We start from the raw sequence: 20,791 nt of genomic DNA on the forward strand, positions 1-20,791 counted from the left end.
CCCCTCACGTTTTCATGTAAAAAAAAAATATATATTATATCACATATTCTTATTGTGCACAAGGGTACAGATTGTATATTTCTTGTTAAAATTTAAAGAAAAAAATGTGATTCTAAATTTTTACTACATAAATGTGGTCGTTCAAAAATATGATTAACCCCCCCCCCCCTATGCGATTATATGCCATACACAATGTAGATAATGATGCACAGATATAATATGATAATGTGGTGTCTTATTAAAATTGATCTTAAAGTTAGACACTAGAGTGGGCTGCACTGATCACTTTTATGAATAAAATAATAATTTTAATAATTTTTCTACCATTATTTAATCATACATATATTATGATATATACATCATACATCATCTAGTTGTCTATATAGATAGGTAAGTAGCTGAACCTTTAGCATCGCGCCACTCATATTGCAAATGAATGAAGCAAATGAATTTGTTTAATTCGTGAAAATGTATCAAATAATTTGGAACAATATTCTGAGTATTCAACATGATTACATAAAACACATTTCACTTATCAGTTATCAAAGTATTTTAAGATTATATTCTATACGTATATAATAGCATATGCATATACTTTTATATTATAAAAATATAGCATTTGAGTTGCCCTAAATCAAAATCTTACATTTCATTTAAATCATTAAACTATTGAAAATAGTGAAATTGGATATGCACTCGATTTCTGAAGGAATGGTTTTCTTATTTTTTTTGCAATTCAAAAACGAATAACTGTGGGTACTGAAAGTAAAAATTTTATGCAAATATTAACCGCTCGGATGAGACATCATATTCTCCAAACATTTTACATTTTTACGTACAATTCATATTAAAAATACTGATTCACAAAAATCTTATCAAAACAAATTAAACTTATCAATGGACATAAAATCAATAGATCATCTATAAAATACAGATAAATACTTGATAATAAATGTACCTACTAATTTATTTAATTTGTTCAGATTAGTTTTTGGTGTAATAACCATTCGTTGTAAACCAGCATAACGTTGATTTTTCAATATTTATCTAACATATGTTTAATTTACTGCATAACAGATACCTAACTACAACAGTTATAATACCTATATGTATAAAAGATAGATGAATACCTAGGTATCTACTATGCCATCACGTTCCTGATTGATCAGAAATGATCTACACTAATTAGCCTATTATATAATAGGCTAAACGAACACACTTTTTTAATCTAAACTGATATAATTTATTGAGAATTATCTATTGAGTTAAATATATGCATTTATCTTTAGTAGAATATTGTTGTGTTTCAGGGTTACGTAATATTATATAAGTAATCTTCTATAAATTTTAACTACCCTATGCAATTAAAATTTAAAAAGTATTACAAAAGCTATGTGAGTATACTTAAAGAATATTTGAGAAATAAATTAACTATTTTGATATAAAGTGTGTGTGTGTATCTTTCTTTTTTTGAATTGGTCTTCGTTTATCTTATGTGTATACTATACATATTTATACTGAATAACTAAAAAATAACCCTTGCTCTTAACTCATACTTTTCACTCCTGTAACTTTTATTTTAAAATTCAAATATGTATCTACTTATTCTATATATTAATTGCATAGTTATTACCCAATATTATAAAGGCTAACTTCTCCTCCTCATTACCAATGACTGTACACGATTCGCCACCAAGATTTGTATCATAATTTAAATTATGGTTAAAAATTATTACTTATTATATTATATTTTGAATCTTCGTATTTTATATGATGATCTAGCCCTAATCAGTAATAATATGTCGGTTCAAAATATTTGGTATCGAATTAATGATCATATTGATTAATATTATAATAGGTACTAAAGATAATGTTTTAATAATATTATATAACATCCATATTCGATACCATACCTACTAGGTATAAACATGTTATTTAGTATAGTTTTTATTATGATAATCAAAAATATTCATATAATGCATCTATGATATACTTTTTTTAAGGTATAAATATATTGACTATTATTTGATATAGATAAAAAAAAACCCTGATTAGTGCATAATGAAAAATATTCTGTATTCTTTTTATTTCTCACATTTATAGTTATAGTCATCATCTGCGATAAGGTGTTACGATGTAAAATTATAATTTTTAGTTGAGTTCACTTGAAATTCTTTTAATTCACACCACTTTGTTCTCTGTTTAGAGTATTTAATATACACTGTGTTTACGATATGAGGTAGTAGGTACCACTTAATATTTCCTCTGGATGACCTTGGATTAAAATGTGATTTTTGGGAGGTAATAGGGAGTACCTAAATACACATTTATATAACATTATACACTACATACTTTATACACTACATAAATATTAAATTTGACCATTCTGTAACTTTGCCAATTTTATAATTAGAAAAAAACTTTTTATACAAAAATTGTTTGAAAATAAATACTCTACCTGAATCCGTATAAAAAAATTGGTGTTGCTATAAAAAAAAGTAAGTTGTATTGCGCATGCGCGTTCCGAGAGAATTACAAATTTGAATTTTGCCTGACAATGTGTATTTAGGTACACCCTATTACCTTCCAAAAATCCCATTTCAATCCAAAGTCATCCAGAGGAAATATTAAGTGGTACCTCATATCGTGAACACACTGTATATATAACGACACACAAGAACATCATACCATAATATAATAAATTTAATAGAAGCTGAAATAATTGATAAACCAGAGTTATAATCTATTATAAATGTTCAAAAACTATCTACAATTTCAATGCAATTATCGTATGTAGCCTGATATTATATGCCCAAAATTAAATATATGATAATTAATAATCAATAAAGAACCCAGGGCAATGTAGTGAAGTATGAAGTATATTATAGTTTATTCTATAATTTTTTATACCATTTCATTACTATTTTAGTATTTTGAGTTAAAGTTTTTAATTTTTCTTTTTTTTTTTGTGATTATCTGTTAAAGTTGCACGCCTATCAAACACAAAAATGTTGACCACTACAAAATTACAACAACTTAGACAACCTCTCATAAATCATTGTTGCAAATTTTGGTTATGAAATTGAATAATTACATAATTTATATATTTACTTATTATTACAAATTATAAACATTATTGTGTAAAACAATGACATACAATATATTTTCCAAAATCAAAACAATATTTCATAATTACATATTATATGTATTAATGTATTATAATATATGAAATACGTTCACATATTATACAAAAATAAGATAAAACAAAACAAGAGTACAAAGAATTCTAAAAATCATATGCTTATAATATAAAATAAATATAAATGCCAAAAAGATACAGTATTCGATGTATGAATATTTAAATAAAACTTGGGATTAAGGTTTTCCATTAGTCGTTGCATTGGCAGCTGGAGTTGCAGCCGGTGCGCTATTCACCTTATTGGCCTTTGGAGGTTTGGTGGTAGCAACCGTAACACTGTTTTTATTATCTTTTTCGGTTTCTTTCTTTTTGGATTCATTTATTTTCGAAGACACTGACGATAAATACTCCTGAAATTTTTTAAAATTACTTTAGTAGGTTAGGTTAGGTTTAAATTCTACTGAGCAGTTTACACTACTAATATATAATATTTACTATACTAGTTATACTACCCAGAAAGTATTTTCTCTTACCAATATTAATTTCCTTAGATCTTCGATGACTTTCTTGTATTTGGCCAATTGCATGTTGGTAAATTGCACAACTGTGCCTTTCGCATTTTCCAAATGAGCGTACTAAAAACGTTAAAACATTATTTATTTGTTATTATACAACGCATTAAATTTAGCACGCTCATTTATAATCGACTAAGCTACAATATAATAAATCATAGATATGTCTTTGGGAGTGAGAAAAAACACTATTGCGATAGCGTCATTATTCTTTTCGTAATATTAAAAATATATCCAAATGTAATTATTTATCTTTAAAAATAAACTAAGTTTTATCGAACATCAATATAATAATAGAGTGTAATTCTTTAATTTTCGGCTTGAAAAATTAAACCACCATTGCAGTGGATGTCTTTTAAAAAATTCTATACTAATTAAATATCGAAAAACCCAAATATTTTTGACTATGGCGTATCATCATAATCATTATCATCATAAAAATAATTCAAATTTCCCACCGTATTTTTTAAATTTATTTGTCTTGATCATAAATCGGCAGCAAAGGCCATTAGTTAGCCTCTGTAATTTAATACCGTGTGCTCATTTATGCCTACAAAAAATAATGTGTAGGTACCCTAATAGTATCGGTTTTAACTATACTGTTTTTAACCGCACCTTTATGATTTGGTCCGCCAAGATGGCAGCCTCCTGGGAAGCATAGGTGAATGCGTGTCCCAAGTATGTAGGTCCCATACTGATGTTTTTGGCCACGAAGTTAGTCACGTGCACGAAACGCCTAGCTCCTTCCCTCGACAACATTTCGATGAGCTGTTCGATGTTCTCTGGTGGCTTTTGATTTTCTGGTTCGTCCTCACTCAAGTGTTTCCAGATCGCCTTCATTTTTTCCGAAAATGCTTTAGGGTCTTTGGCCAACTGAAACATTTTCACGATTTATAAGGTTAATGTGTTTTCTTATAGGTATGTTTAGTAGATAATTTACTGACATAAACCATGTATTGCTTTATCGATTTACCAAACAATTAATCATTAAAACTAAAGTTTATAGCAGCCTCTTTCATATTTAGGGGGTTCATTTTTAATGCATTAAAATATTGTGGAATACAAATTTAAATAGGTACCCACGGATATTATGTAATCACATATTTTATATTATCGCGATAATAATATTTTTTTCTAATTAGTTTTGTAATTTATTAAATGTGTGCGCACGTTTACGAAATATGTATAATTATAAATTGTTTACATTCAAAACCAACTAATCAACAATTTTTAAACAGATATTTTAGTTTCGTAACAATACCTCATTAAAATAATGTGTCGAAATATTCAATAACATTTAATATTTTTCTTTTAGTATTAGTCACTAACAAGATTTATTTTGTATCGATATTTGAAAACAGTTCGTCTTTAAAAAATTAAAGACAATAAGTATATTATAAGGATACTACTTAGTTACATGCAACATGTATGTACAGAATTAGTGAGTAATTTTCTAAGCATTATCACCCACACTTTTATTCACTAATAACTATTAAGTACTTTTGACAAAAATAGGTTTAACGGCAATCGAAACGTTTAAACTAAATGTACGAAACGAATAATAGGCACATGCGTGTATACACATTCCACAATATAAATAATATAAAAAGAATAAATAAAAAATAAATTTTTGAAAATTGTATTATCACTGAACTCTTTATGGCTATGTGACTTACACATTCATTTGAGCTATGGAACTTATGTTCATAAATAAAAACTAAAAACTATACATGGCATGGCGCCGTTCGAATCGATCATTGAAATCGATTGTCATACGATTTCATTTTAACTTTTAACATACTCAAACGCGTTCGACTCCAGCTGTTAAGTATTAGTTCTTAGAGTTGTGTGTAAAACAGATAGATACTCACTAGATCTGCGAAATACACGAAGCACTGAACGGTATCGTATCCCTGTTTTTTGAGCAGCTTGGCCTCGGCAATCGTCCTGCGGGTCAGGCGTCTTTGCAATTTCCTGGAAAAGTGGTTGACGTGTCGGATAGTCTTCACCGCCTGACTAGACGGTTCTGTACCTGCAGTAGGCAACAACAATTCAATATATTGCCGACATTTGGTATAGATCGGGACTATAATATATGATATTATGATAAATTAGTAAATGCACATATTGGTCATTACAGGCAATATTATAGATATTAAATGATCTCTGCACCTGTCGAAAACAATAGCCCCAAGGCTCTTTTTTTTATTACGTCTTTTTTCAATAAAAAATCCTTACTCGGTTTATCGGCAACGTCTTCGCCTGGATCCTTATCTGGCAAGTATTTGTCCACGTATTTATCGGCCACGCTCAAAGCGTCGTCCAACATAGTGAGCTGCTTCACGGAGTCTGCGCGTTTTAACACCGGCTCAACTTTTGCCTTGACGAAGGTTTTGGTCGTGAAATAAATCTATAGGACGGAAATTTATTAGGTGCAATCAAAATCTGAATTTAATCAGATAAATTAACTTTGTTGCGATTAATGTCTTAAGTACAAACATATTTGCACACCAATCTAAAACTTATAAATTATGATCTGCATAAGTACACAAATATAATTCACATGTACATGTAAGGTTTAACACTATATTATGTACTATTATTGTGTTGTTGCTATTTACTAATTACTTTTTATTATTAGTCTTAGTAGAAGGTATTAATTAAATGCAAATTTCTAATTATAAATGGGTGATTCCCGTGTCTCTATATTATATTATATTATACGGGTTTCTTTAACGCTTATCGTTAATCAGACATAGGTCAAAATTAGCCTCGGACGACCAACATACAAGCTCGTTGTAGAAAATAAACAGAATAACAATAAAACAGAGCAAAGGTATATCACCTCGTGCATACCTAATTAATCATTGGCCAATGTGTCTGGGAGAGTCAAAACGATATTGGTGCCTACTATTTTTTTTATATATATTATAACTTGCTATGGTGTTATTATCATACTGACTAATGAGTGTAGTCTAAATAATAATAATTAATTATACCATTATCATCGAGTATATTATAATGTTATATGTGATGGATTTTTCAAAAAGACCACTCTCCCCCATTAATTAAATTGACTAAATGCAGGTATGTTTCTTGTGTTATACTCTAATAGTTGAATTTCCTCGAAAGTTAAGTAATGGTTTTTAATAGAAATTATTGTGGTTTTTTCGATTTTTTATTAATTCTGAACCTTAGTTAACAAATCAGTAATTTTTAAATATTCACATAATATGATATTTACGATAAATTTATATTAAATTCAAATAATTAATATTCTATTATCATTTAGATATAATATCAACTATAAAATAAAAAACAATATAATATAAAAATTGTATATCATAAATTACTCTCTTAATTGATAATATATTAACATTATTGTTATATAAATAACAAATATTGTAAATAAGGTCATAATGAACCATATTATTATAACTATTATTATTCACTGAATTATAAGATAAAATTATAATATCTATTAATATAATATTAGTTATTATTTCAACTTATTTTCCTTTAACATTTTGGATTATTAAATAATTAAATAATATCTATATTTGAATTTTATAGTTGTATCGATAGGAGCACATTATAAAACATCCATATTCCTAATTAATACTCTTATATTTTATATTTTATATTATTACAGACTAAGATTTAACAACAATATCAAATTATTAAATTAGGTAAGATACCCACTCTAACCAAGTATGATAAAACCGTATCCGTGTAATGTATTTTAATATAAAATAATTTGATATAAATCATGATTATTATATATGCAGTTAATAATTCAAGGGTGGCTGTATTAAATAATATATATAATTTTTAAATCCACAACCCACTCGTAATTAGTATTCATGATAGCTATAGCCTTATTATTAATACCTAGGTAATTAAGGTATGACTACATTGGTACATTTATACCTCAAAGCTCATAAAAATATTAAAATTGTCAACGTCTAATGCCACTATGATATTAAATAAAAATATTGTAATGTATAGCAATATACATAGTTGGTATAAGTAGGGAAAACGCACTTGATACTTGGTAGGTGTGTAACCATTTATTTTATTAATTACGTATATATACGTTATCAAAATAATTAAATATAAGCTTATAATATTTTATTTCACTATAATATTATAAAATCAACGATATAATGATGTATATAATATTATAATTCAAAAATCACTGATCACTGATCACTGATATATGTATATAGTATATATATAATTTGACCATGTTCCTCAAAAGCCATCTAATTATATGATATATAGTTATTCTCATCTAACATTAGTACAATAATTATAGGTACACATTATTAATTTATAATGATATACATTTTTAGCACAATACATAAAATCATTATCTTTGTACATAATTAGCCTCTTGTAATCTTGAAAGGGTCGGAAAACACGCCAGTAGTCCACACGTTAAGTTCACAATCAAATCAAATTCCATTACAGAAATAATAAAATTGATTTGGTTTTTAAATATTTCTCCGATATTTAATCCAGGATAATCGAATTGCACTTTTTACTTAAATTAAATGGAAATCAAAAATGTATTGTGGTAAGAAAATGTTAATGGTCGAACTGCACTTGGTTTCAAAAAAGAACGTTAAACAAAAATGTTTAAAAAATAAGATTAATTTAAATATTAAATTTGGAAAACACTAATCTCCAATGAAATGATTACAAATGCAATTATTAGCATAGGTACTTATTATTATTTTTATACATTTTAATTTTTCATATATTACTAATATAACTTAATATTTAATGAGATTTTTTTCCAAAAATATTACAAATTGTTCACATTTATTAAACAGGATATGTATATATTATATTAAAATAATTAAATACATAGAAAAACTAATTTCTTTTCACACTTATCATTAAATGCATTGTTAGTCCTAATCCAGTAAATGGGAAGACAAATAAGTTGAAGCTGTTTGAACTTGAGTATAGTTCGACCATTACCTTTTTTTAACCCAAGTTCAATTCGATTAAAATAAGTATAATTAAACCTTACCCACTTACATCAGTTACATCTAATACATTTTTCGGCTTAAATAGGAAAATATATATAGATCCTACCAAAATTGTATTGTTATTATAACTGCCTAAAACAGATCAAGTGCATAAAAATGTCATATAGTTTACGAACCGGATGTTTATCAAAGAGTATTAATATACAGTTATTAAAGATAAACCTAAGTAATTTAAATGCTTTTATATGCTATATTTATAACTATTGAAATGTATTTTTTTAAATTCCTCGTTTTATAAATTATCGAAAATAACTGTTTATATAAAGTATAATATTAAATATTATTGTAATACAATATTGTAAAAGCACTCACCTCTTCTGGAGTATAAGTGATCATCGGTATGTTTTGTTCGACGATGTCCAACGACTTACACATAATATCGTCAATTCTGTTGATCGGATCTTCAAGTTTGATGACCAACGGGACAGATAAGTCCACGACGCTTAATGCGGTCTTTTCTGCGCTTTCCAGACTATATCCAATCACTCTGTTTGACATCTATAACAATTGTATGTACGCTTAGTCAGAAGTTTTACAAATCGTTAAAAATGGTACACCAAAAAATTTCAAAACGTTCAATATTATATCCTGCAATGTTAGAATTGAGGTAATAACGTTGGAGGGACGGAGCCCTCTTCATATTAAATATATTCATTACGAGTACCCATTTCAATTACATCCTGATCAGTAAATATTCAGGTACCCTTTCATTTTTATTTTTATTCTTATTTTTTCATTTTCTTTCTAAATTAGTAATTTTTTCCTAATCCTCAGCACTATAAATAAGCAATAATTGCTATTATAGCAATAGTTATTATTAAATCAGTAAGTATCTACCTACCTTAACTTTTACGTAGATGTACGTCGCTTTATTGACGCCCGACGATACCACCGGTAATTTCATGATCCTGTTGATGGCCACAAAGTGAGGCAAATCATGTTTCCTCGAAGCTGTCATTGTAGTCTGTGGTTTTGCCATGCAAATCTATATTCGTTTTATAAAAAAAAAATTAATGGTATATGCACGCCACTATAACTTTAAATAATTGTATAGGGAAAAAACTATAGGTACCTATAATGATACGTGTTTCTCGCTCGACACCGCAAAGTTGAATGAATCGAAAATCTTTAGCAATCGGAAATATAAACGTACCTGCGTTAACATAATATGTACTAAGTAGTATATGAGAGATAATCTAAATATATATATATATATATATATATATGTGTGTGTGTGTGTGTTTATAGATAGGTACGTGCGTGAGTAATGATGACTAAACTATGACCTTTCCGAGGTTATCTGTTCACTCGAACACATGTAGGGTGTAGGTAAATATAGCTATTATATTATACTGTACATTTTCATAACGTTTCGTTAAAATCGATCAAAGAAAGTTTGATACATTGGACTCGTGTCCTAATGTATAAGCCATTATTGTGTGTATATATTTATAATATATGTTATAAAATATAATAAATTAATCACACCGTGTTGTAGTAAAAGAATGAAAAAAGTGTATGGAAGTCAAACCAAAAGTACAGTGTATGAACAATATAACCTTGTTAGATATAGGAATCATAAATGTATCTACTCCACGTGCCTATAATATAATTATAGTACTATTACTAATAAGAACAACATTTTAAATAAGACTTTGGTCGGATGAAAAATAAAAAATACTACGTTCGAGAGTTTGTGTCACTATATTTAACAAAATATTATAATTATTCCATTTATACAACGGTTATGAGAACGATGTAAAATTAAAATATTTTACAAACGCGGCGTAATTGATTACCTATATATTATTATAGTATATAGCCATTTGGATCCGGTGGCAGACGGCCATAATTATTCAAGTTGATGACTTGACATAATAATATACATGATAAAATTATTAACGCATTTTGTTATTGTCACAGTAGTGAATCCTATAGTTTCCTAAAAAAAAATAACAACATTGGAAATAATCGTTTTATCGCTTATATAGCTAAATATTTGGTTTTAAGTAATATCAATGTAGACATAATATAATATCACATTGTATGGTCTTACATCAATGGTCATAGTATACATTTTTAGTAATATTTTGAAACATCGATTTGAAATAATTATCGATATTCTTTATTCATTATGAAAGCTGCAAAATCTTAAATACAAATTAGTTACTCGATCATAAATAAAATGGATAAGAATAATACGTATAATGTTATTAACAATAAGTGATAATATTATAATATTATAATATAATTTTCATTCTGAGAAGTGAAGGCGTACTACATAATATTAAATATTATGTATGTAGGAACCTTAAATTATACCACCTACATAAGTCTCAGACCGTGGGGGGGGGCAAGGGTCGATGATCCCCCCCCCCCCAGTAGAATCTGGCAAATTTTTGAATATCTGTTTTCGGTGGACTGATAAAATAGATTGTCTTGCGATTGCAAAATTTTATCCAAGATGCTCCCATCTAAATCTATTCTGGATCTGCGCCTTATAAGTCTGTACTTTGAGTGATATAATAATAAATTTGGTATAATTTAATGATAAGAAACTTTTAACATCAATCAATGTTTTTTGGGACTAAATATGCTTGTTTATTGCCTTTATGAATTTTATGTACTCGTTATTATCTGTTGAATACGGTTCAAAAACAAACGAATGGGCATTTCAGACGTGATTTCTGTAATATATACTATAATCGAACATAATTATTTGTGATTAATTAAATTATTACTTAGGTAGTAGATACAATATAGGTACAAGATGGTTCGTAAAAATATTTTTAACATGAATATCGGTTGAAATATATTATTTATATAATCAGAACAAAGTGATAGGAATGTAAAATATATTGGCTTAAGAATAATATGTTGCTTGTTTTTTTATAACTTTTTGTTTATTTAAATATGTGACCTCATACCTAGATAATAAGAGTTGGTACCTACCATAACCATAAGATTTATGTATCACAATAAACGCAGTCAATCCATTAAAAATTTAACACAGACATTGCAAACAATGCAAAACTAACGAATCTTTCAAGTTTTCCAATCACTTATCAAAATATTGTGACAATAACCATGAAACAATTATATTATGTCATATTGTTTAAGTAACAAAGATATTTAATTTAACTAACTTTTTTTTTTTTTAGCTATTTATTTAAGAATCTCAAAAGCTATTGGTCAAACATTTTATTAAAATCGATTGATAGTCAAGCTGTCAAGCTGAGTGATCATTTAATGGTTAACAATTTTATTATTTTTATGAATGATAAGTATTTTAAGATCTAAATAAATAATTGTTGAAATTATTTAAAATATCATAAAAGTTACATCATTTAATGTTAATAATTTCATTATTTCAATATGATATTTTTGATTACTCATAAAAATCTTACACAGTAATTTGTAATATGATTTTCAATTTTATGGTTTATAAAATTGGTTATACCTATGAAGAAGTCAGAGGAAATGATAGTAGTGATAATGAGTTAATATATCATTATTTTTACTCAGGTAAATGTTTTTATTTTAAAATCATTATAATAATATATTACAGAATATTTTACAGGAAAAAAAAATATTTTAATCAGTTTTCTTTTATAATATTCAACTATATAAATAAGTTATCGATAACAACTAATTATTCATCCAAAACAATTCAAAAATGTTTGCTATAGTTATATTTATTGTTTATACTTTTTGTTTATTTAATTATTTAGTATTATTAATTATAAAGTTGTCGGCAATCTTATAAAATGGAATAATACACAAGTAACGGTTGATATTTAATGAGTTCTAATAAATGTAAACATACATTTTCTAGTTGTTTAATAATAAGCCTAACTCTTCTCAAAATGGTTTCCCAAAAACAATGATTTAATATTTCTCTCAAATTTTGATACACCGGCCTCAGTATAGTGTAAATACTGCACGTATCTCACATTATCAACAAGTTTTAATTTTAAGTCTTACAACACTTAATATATATTTTTGTTATTGTACTGTAACAGACATTTCAAAATCCATCTATTTTGTGCATATTTGTTAGCGTTCATTAGTAACAATAAATTATAGATAATGTTTAAATACTCGTATTCCTAGCCATTAATTATAATAAATTATAAACCTCCATATATTTATCAATATGTTGTACCTTATTTTAAAACTTTAATTGTAGGTTTTCCTATCATCTAAACTTTTTTTTATTCTATAACAGGTATACACCTATCTATTCTACAACATAGTATATTTTATTCGAAACATATTAATTTAAAAAAAAAATAATTAACAAAATAAGTTACAAATAATATTTAACACATAAAATAAAGGTACATAAGTATTATTGCGTACATGAATAATAGTAAAGGTATACAATATGAATCTCGATATACAATACACATTTATAATAATAATAATCATAATAACAATAACAACAATACAACAACAACAATACAACAACAACAATATTGATCCATTAAGTAATACCAAGTAATACCCTTATAATACCACCAGTGTATATAATAAGTATAATATTTTGACTCGTGAATAGATATAATATATATTATATGTTAGTTTTATACCACCTTGAATGTAAAATATTGTAAGTTGCATATAGGTACCTGCCTACGTCGTGTTTAATCGAAGCCCAGTTCTGCGTCGACCATCGCTTCCTCCGAAGACTTAATAACCATATATCTTGGTAGCCAAGTTCTTAATGTGGGATCATAAACTGGCAATGTTTCCTCACTGTACGCTCCCTCAGGCCCAAACGGATCTACGTCGGGCAAATCGTGTCTCGATACTTGTTTACTACTCGGATCGTCTGCATAGTCATCCTCCTCTACACTTTGCGCCTCTGACTGATCATCGTCTTCGGTGGACTCTGCGAGTTCTTCGGTCACCGGCTTCCTGTGAAGTCTGTAATTTCTGTTCTTATACTGCGGCCGAATGTACGAGTACTGTGCGGTAGGCTCATAACTGGAACCAAACAGCGGAGCATAGACATGTGCCAATGATGACGAAGCTGGCTGCTGTTGCTTAAAATTATCATTAGATTTGTCTGCATCTGAATTAGATTTTACCAATTCTGGGCTGGAGTTGAATTTTTTTGTTTCGTGATAGGACTGTTTCCTATCTTTCGGAGAGCTATCTGTAATATACATGCATTCCTCCGTCTCCGAACCCGTATCATCCTTACATTTGTAACACGTCATCTTATCTTTAAGTGATTTCTTGCAGTTTGACCGATCTTTGTTTCGAAAATCACCCAACATCTTGTTCACTGGGCTTTCTTCATCTGAATTGAAATCAATTGATAAATCTTTATCACCAAGCAACAAAGATTTGGTTTTCTTAAAACCAATTTGTCCGTTGTCCAAAAATCCAAAGTCTCCATCTTTAGACGAAAACTTTGTGGCTATTTTACTCTTCCGGTTTGAGCCAAGCTCAGGAAACAGTTTTTTAAAGTAATCATCATATGTTCGATCACTGTCTAATTGTCTTTTGTACCTAGGTTTACCGTACACATTGCGTGTAGAATACTCATAAGCGTTCTTTTTGGGGTCATCTTCATATTCGCATTGTTCAAACTGTCTATTTGTCAAATTGTCTTGGCACACGTTACAAACGTTGCCTTCCTTCATTACTTTACGACAAGTAGAAGATTTCATCGGCAATGGTGGCAACCTATATTCTTCACTTTCGTTTTCAGCCGTTTCATAATTCTCTGGATCCTCACTATCGTAATCGGCTACAGCATCTGCATTTTGAACATACTCTGGATCTTCTTCAGATTCTTGAGCATTGACATTGTCATATTCATAATCCTCTACTTCTTCACCACTTTCGGGTTGCTTTCGTTTTCTGTCATACACAACTTTGCGTTTAAATCTATTTGTTTTAAATTTATTCAATTTTTCTGGTTCTTTAAAATATTCATCAGATATAGGGTCTGACGTATATGAACATTTTTCATATGAACCACCTGAAGCTAAGTCTTTACATACCATACATGACATTTTTCTTCCTATAATGTCATGATCTTCAATATCGTTTGGTGTCATTGATTTTTTAATTTTCTGGCACACTTGACGCTTTTTAGTAGGAAATCGTCTTGATTGTAAAGGCCTAGGTTCGTCAGCATCTTCTGTGTCTTCGTCAAGAATAGTTGCTGGTTTATTATTGCGTATATTATTATATGATAATCGCCCTTTTTCTCCATTTAATTTTAAAGGTCTTCTACTCTTTCTGCGAGACTTTAATGGTTGTACATCATCATCATCATCGTCGCCGAATACCCTTAAAGGTGGTTTACTTTCAACTAATCTTTGTGTATATGGATTTTCAGTAAATCGCTGTGGCTGCTTTTTTTTGTACATCGATCGTTGCTTATATGGTTTCTGGTAACTATTAGAAGTCACTGGTACTCGATTCGTGCCATATCCCGCAACTTTTTTCGCTGGAGGCCTTTTCCTAAACTGGTTCACTGATCCTTGTATTTTATTATGAATAGGTTTCCAGCCATTATGAGGTTCAAAGTTATCGAAATCTTGCTCAAACGATAGGTGTTCTCTAAATCGTCCATCATTACCATCTTCGAGACCACCATTCCCACCTCCACCATTTCCTCCACCACCACCTCCGCCATTTCCACCACCACCTCCTCCACTACCACTACCACCACCACCACCACCACCGCCACCACCACCCCCTCCACCCCCTCCACCATTATCGCCACCACCTCCACCACCCCCACTCCCACCACCACCATCACCTCCATCGTCACCACCATCATCGCCATCTCCTCCATCACCTCCATCATCTTGATGTTCTGGTATACTGAATGGATAATCTGTATAACGCGTAGAAGGAGCTGAGATATAATTTGAAGGTCTTAATGGTTCATAGTTAAGTACAAATTTAGGTTTTACAGGTCGTTGTTGAGGCAAATGGAACTTGTCATAAGCGGTCTGATCGAAATTAAAATCTAAACCAGACATCTGTTCATCAACATCTTCGTGTAACTGAGAAAAATCGGTATTCGATTTTCTTCTTTGATCTGGAGATAAAAACGATTTGAAATGTCCATTTTCAGCAACTTTTGAATCGATAGATGAACGAATGTTTTCGAATATCTTTTCTAGTTTATAGTTGGCATCCGGTTTTGACGATTTAACAGGTACAATAGTGTTCAATGTCAAAAAAAATCCTATGGTAGCCGCTTGAATCACCTATGGAAAAAAAAATTTAATTAAGAATGATTCTTCGAATAATAGGAACCAACAATATATAATACATAATCTTATAACTAACCACTGTTTACATTTATTGTTTAATTTTATGCCATTATTCGGTATTAAATCGACCATTAAACCATTAAAAGAGGTCAATGAATTACACGCTTCATCAGTTCTATCGTAATAATATACAAGATTTTTTTTATAATTGTGTAACGTGCATAATACGTCTACGTGTAAATATATTAAATCCGCTTACTAAAACAATCATTCAACGGAAAAAAAATATTACATATGGTTTTTAAAATTTCGATAAATGATTGTTTAATAGGTGGATTTATGTGATTAAACCATAATATAAAATATTAGGTACACATATTTTTCAACCATTCGTTGAAAAATCTACTCAAAGATTATTCACAAATATCTAGAGGCTGTAAATTAATATATAATATTATGCTCGTATGCAAAATAAAACAACATCTTCGTAAAACAACTAAGTACATGCATCATTATGTTATGTAAAATACGTATAAAATATTTTTATGCCGTGGCGCCTGTACCTATATATGATGATTATTGATTATACATATGTCAAACGGACTGAAAACACTTCAGAGCTATTGCAGGATGTCTGCCATTATCTACAATGTATCCCTAATTCCTACTATCCTATACAGCTATATAGTCGTTCGTAATGGTAATAATATATAGGTACATATTATGTAACTGGTATACGATTTACAACGTAGTAAGACGTTTCAAAATCTAAAATAAACCGTACGATACCAAACATTATAATAATTAGTAATAATAATTTAAAAAACTCGGAAGGCCAGCAATACCGTCAGGCTTTTAAAAATAACAATTAATGATTTAATTTAGGGGTAGCAGGATATCTTTTTGATGTCGAGAGCCAAAAAATAAACATACATTTTCACAGGTCCCAGTTTGAATACATCTCATTTTATTTGAAAAAAAAAATGAATATACGTACTACGTAATCGAATCAAATTTAGTTCACCTATTTAAGTTCATAATTGTTAGGTAAGCATTAATAACTATGCAGGTATCTAGTATCAACAAACAAACAACCTTTTAGTCCGTTGTTTCCAGTCCATACTATCTTAGTTCGTGGATTTTATGCTCTACATAATGTCTATGATTATGCCAACAATTATAAACTGTATTCGTGAGCCACATAAAACTACTATGCGGGTTGAAGGTTTCCGACCCCTAATTTAAGTCAACATATACAATATTACCTGACATGTGATGTGTACGGCGATCATGGCGTTTAAGCCTTTAAGGCACGCTCAGCTCGGCAGTGATCTGGATGGACATGCAGTCAAGTGCGCGCACACGTCGTCCGCAAGAATCGCATTAACACCTATCGCGGCGAGCCGTCGGCGTTTGGGTGTTTATGCGAATCACGCAGTGGCGCCTCCCACTCAGAGCGCGTTTCGTGGGTTATTCGTTCGCTGTTTCGTATCCAACAGACCACGTCCAATCGGTATACCGTGAAAATCATACCGTTCGTTTTTATTGCCAGATGAATAAATTTTAAATGACATTAACAAGGAGAACGTAATAATAATGAGAAAAAAATAAACAAAACAAACAATCTAGCTATATAGGTAGCCGGTAGGCACCAAATATCGATGCAATGCAAAAATGCATTCGGCTACAGTTTAGTTGCATGATCGAGAATTTTCTCAAAGGAAGTGTTTTAGCTACCTATATAGTATATATATATATATATAGTGAACGTGTGACGTATTATCATAAGACACTGAAGTAGTCTTGATTATAGGTCAGGTTTAGCTGTCCAAGAATAATTACTATAATAGTATTGGTTTTATAATAATGGCATAACATACAACTTTTTACTTTTTCTATTTAATCATAAGACACCGAAAATAAATTTATTTTTTCTTATTTATTTTACTATCCATTATTGAATTTATTAATAAAATGTATAAAATATAACCTAATCATATACCTAGCACAAATGTACTTGATCGATTTTGAAAAATGCATGACAGAAGAATACTTTATGGTTTTAACTTTAGACACAAGTCCATTTTTATTTAAATACAAATGATTAAGTAAAAGTTATAAAAAAAAAAAAAGTTGTTTGATATAATAATCTTAAAATTCTAAAATGTGTAAGCTAATTTTGAACATTTTTGAGTTGCAATATTTTAGATATTCAAAAACTCATCACTTACTTAAAAATCAAAAAATCGAATACACCGAAATGCAAACACAGATTATGTCATTACCCTAAAATATTAACTTTGATGAAGAGTAAATTTAATGTAAAATTTTAACTAACAACACAAACTTGCAGGAACAGTGCATCACTGAACACAAATTTGCTATGATTTAGGTAAGGACCTACGTTTATAAGACATAGACAAGACATATTGGTAAAACATCACAATATCTAATATTCTAAAAATTCCTTATGAACTTTGGCAAGTAGCTGATCTGTTTCAATAGAAATTTCAACATTTAATTAAGTAGGTATAGGTACCTACTATAAAATAATTATTAAAATGTTCAATGATGTCCAAATGATATTCTTTTCTTATATATTGTTGATAATTCATTTCAACAGTGTTATTGAAAATTCAATGGTTTTTGCATATCAGAATAATATTAAATAGATCCTAAAAGTTATAAAATTATGTTTAAATGAATACTGTGGATACAATGGTCAATGAGCGTCAGCCCACCTTCGTTTGCCGTCGTCCACCTCATGGTCCAACAATAACAGGTACAATATAAGCGCTATGATATTACATTTAAATTTGATGTTTTCAATCATACTACTTTGTCCACTCATAACTTATAAATATATTTGCAAAATCATTTATTTCAATTCACTAGGTATTGTTAATTAGTTTTCTTTTTTAAATTGAAACCTATATGATTATAATAGATTGAAAATATCATACAATTATTAACATTCATACAATATATTCGAAAATTTAAATTAAAAATCATATTAAATTTATTGATACAGAAAAACGTAAATAATTTTAGATAATTTTAAAATAATTATACATTACATATATATTACTTACCTACATATATATTATATATTTACGGACAATAATAATGTTATAAAAATGTATATTTCAATTTAGTCCATCAATCATCATATAACTATAGTCTATGACATATAATATGTATTATGCTATTATGTATATATTTTAAATTTTATAATGTATAAACCAGTGAGATCACATTGCTGTGTATAGAGTATATGTCGGATGTACATTTTGAGTAGGTATGAACTAACACTTACTGTTATATGGACGTGTTAAAATTCAATTAGAACAACAATAATGAGTGGAGATTTTCTGTCAGCCTATTTTAATTCTAATAATATTTATTCGAATATGAGTAACTTTATATATTACTATGGTTTATAGCCAATTTCAGTAATTTATTTTTCTACTATCAATACGGTACGTTACTACGTTAATTTTACGAAAATAAATCGCATATTTATTAACTAGTTTAAGTTTGTTAAAATACCATCGTATCTACATATAGGTAATATGCCGTTGAGAACGTGGTGTGAATATATTTATGGTATAAATAGGCAAAAGCTATTCAAATTAATTTAAATATTTTTTAAATTTCATTGTGTTTAGTAAAGTAAATTATAATACATACAATGGTTAACATTTTTAAGGCCGATTCCTACTATGTCCGGTTAAGTGCCCGTTAACTTTAACCGGACATTGTAAGAACGGCCCTAAATTAAAAACTAATATTTTTTTTTTTTTTTTTACAACAAAATAATTAAAATTGTTATTTTTGTTTAAATATCCCATTTCGTAAAACTTCGAACTTGAAATGTGTATTTAAAAATATACATAACACACACATTTATCGATGTGAAATCATTACATTTACCGCTTCGTTCAGAATCTGAAAAACAACATTAAAATCGAATGTACGATAAAATGCGGAAGTATTTTTAACAACGATTGTAAAAGCAAATACTACATAATAATGATGAAATTTACAAAGATCTTGATAATTCCGAGAAACACCGATCCGTAATTGAAATAAAAAATAGTCTATGAGTCATAGAAATAGAATAACGTTGTGCCTACATAACGTATTACAAGTAATAGGTAATAGGTGATTGTATACACGCCATACTATCATGCTAAATGCATAAGTAATAATCGTATACAGGGCATTCTATTATGTTAAACCAATGACTACTAATAATCTATTTATGTATACCCAAATACCTTGCTTTTATAAAAAATAATTATAAGAATATTAATTTGATTATTTGATAATAATAATCACCAAATGGTGAGCACAGAAACATGTGTATATGATGATTTACAAAATGGTTTATCTATATTTCGGATAAACATGATATAAATTATCAATAAAATATAATTAACTGTTTTTAGTTTTACATTATTTCAATATAGTTTTACTGTAATTGTTAATATTTTTATATAACCTATTTGGTTTTGTTTCATTTTTTTTGAGCAAAGCGAGGAATGTATTGATTTTACCATCACGTGTGTTTTTTTTGTGTCTGTCATCACGTTTTAGGGCAGTAAAAGTGCTTCGATATTCGATCAGAAAGTGAATCTAGTTCTTTGGGGCGTCAAAAGAAAAAAATCTCAATATTTTTCTAAATAATCGGGATAAACAAACTAATAATTAAGGGAAAAACGGGAATTTTTTACGCACAATCAGTTTTCGACAAATTCGATTTTATTTGTT

General features: G+C 28.7%; 3 protein-coding genes across 3 annotated transcripts; all 3 read right to left on the minus strand.

The window, feature by feature from the left end:
* Nucleotides 1–3,133: 3,133 nt before the first annotated feature.
* On the minus strand, nt 3,134–9,996 carry LOC107170098 (lipid storage droplet-1). Its single transcript, XM_015520120.2, has 8 exons — nt 9,844–9,996; nt 9,613–9,756; nt 9,084–9,269; nt 5,950–6,121; nt 5,583–5,743; nt 4,327–4,584; nt 3,673–3,774; nt 3,134–3,549 (listed from the first exon to the last, which is right to left on the minus strand). Exons 2-8 carry the CDS (start codon nt 9,748–9,750, stop codon nt 3,376–3,378), a joined length of 1,191 nt encoding a protein of 396 aa, XP_015375606.1. The 5' UTR covers nt 9,751–9,756; nt 9,844–9,996; the 3' UTR covers nt 3,134–3,375.
* A 3,111-nt stretch (nt 9,997–13,107) lies between these two features.
* Nucleotides 13,108–15,404, minus strand: LOC149055224 (uncharacterized). The gene has a single exon (XM_089229710.1). The coding sequence runs from the start codon at nt 15,158–15,160 to the stop codon at nt 13,418–13,420; it is 1,743 nt and encodes a 580-aa protein (XP_089085836.1). The 5' UTR covers nt 15,161–15,404; the 3' UTR covers nt 13,108–13,417.
* Nucleotides 15,171–17,424, minus strand: LOC149055225 (uncharacterized). Its single transcript, XM_089229525.1, has 3 exons — nt 17,284–17,424; nt 15,233–16,012; nt 15,171–15,188 (listed from the first exon to the last, which is right to left on the minus strand). Exons 1-3 carry the CDS (start codon nt 17,308–17,310, stop codon nt 15,171–15,173), a joined length of 825 nt encoding a protein of 274 aa, XP_089085651.1. The 5' UTR covers nt 17,311–17,424.
* Nucleotides 17,425–20,791: the final 3,367 nt, after the last annotated feature.

Source organism: Diuraphis noxia, unplaced genomic scaffold (assembly GCF_037042655.1).
Source record: "Diuraphis noxia isolate RWA-SAM2 unplaced genomic scaffold, SU_Dnox_SAM2 contig0005, whole genome shotgun sequence".
Classification (NCBI taxonomy): domain Eukaryota; kingdom Metazoa; phylum Arthropoda; class Insecta; order Hemiptera; family Aphididae; genus Diuraphis; species Diuraphis noxia.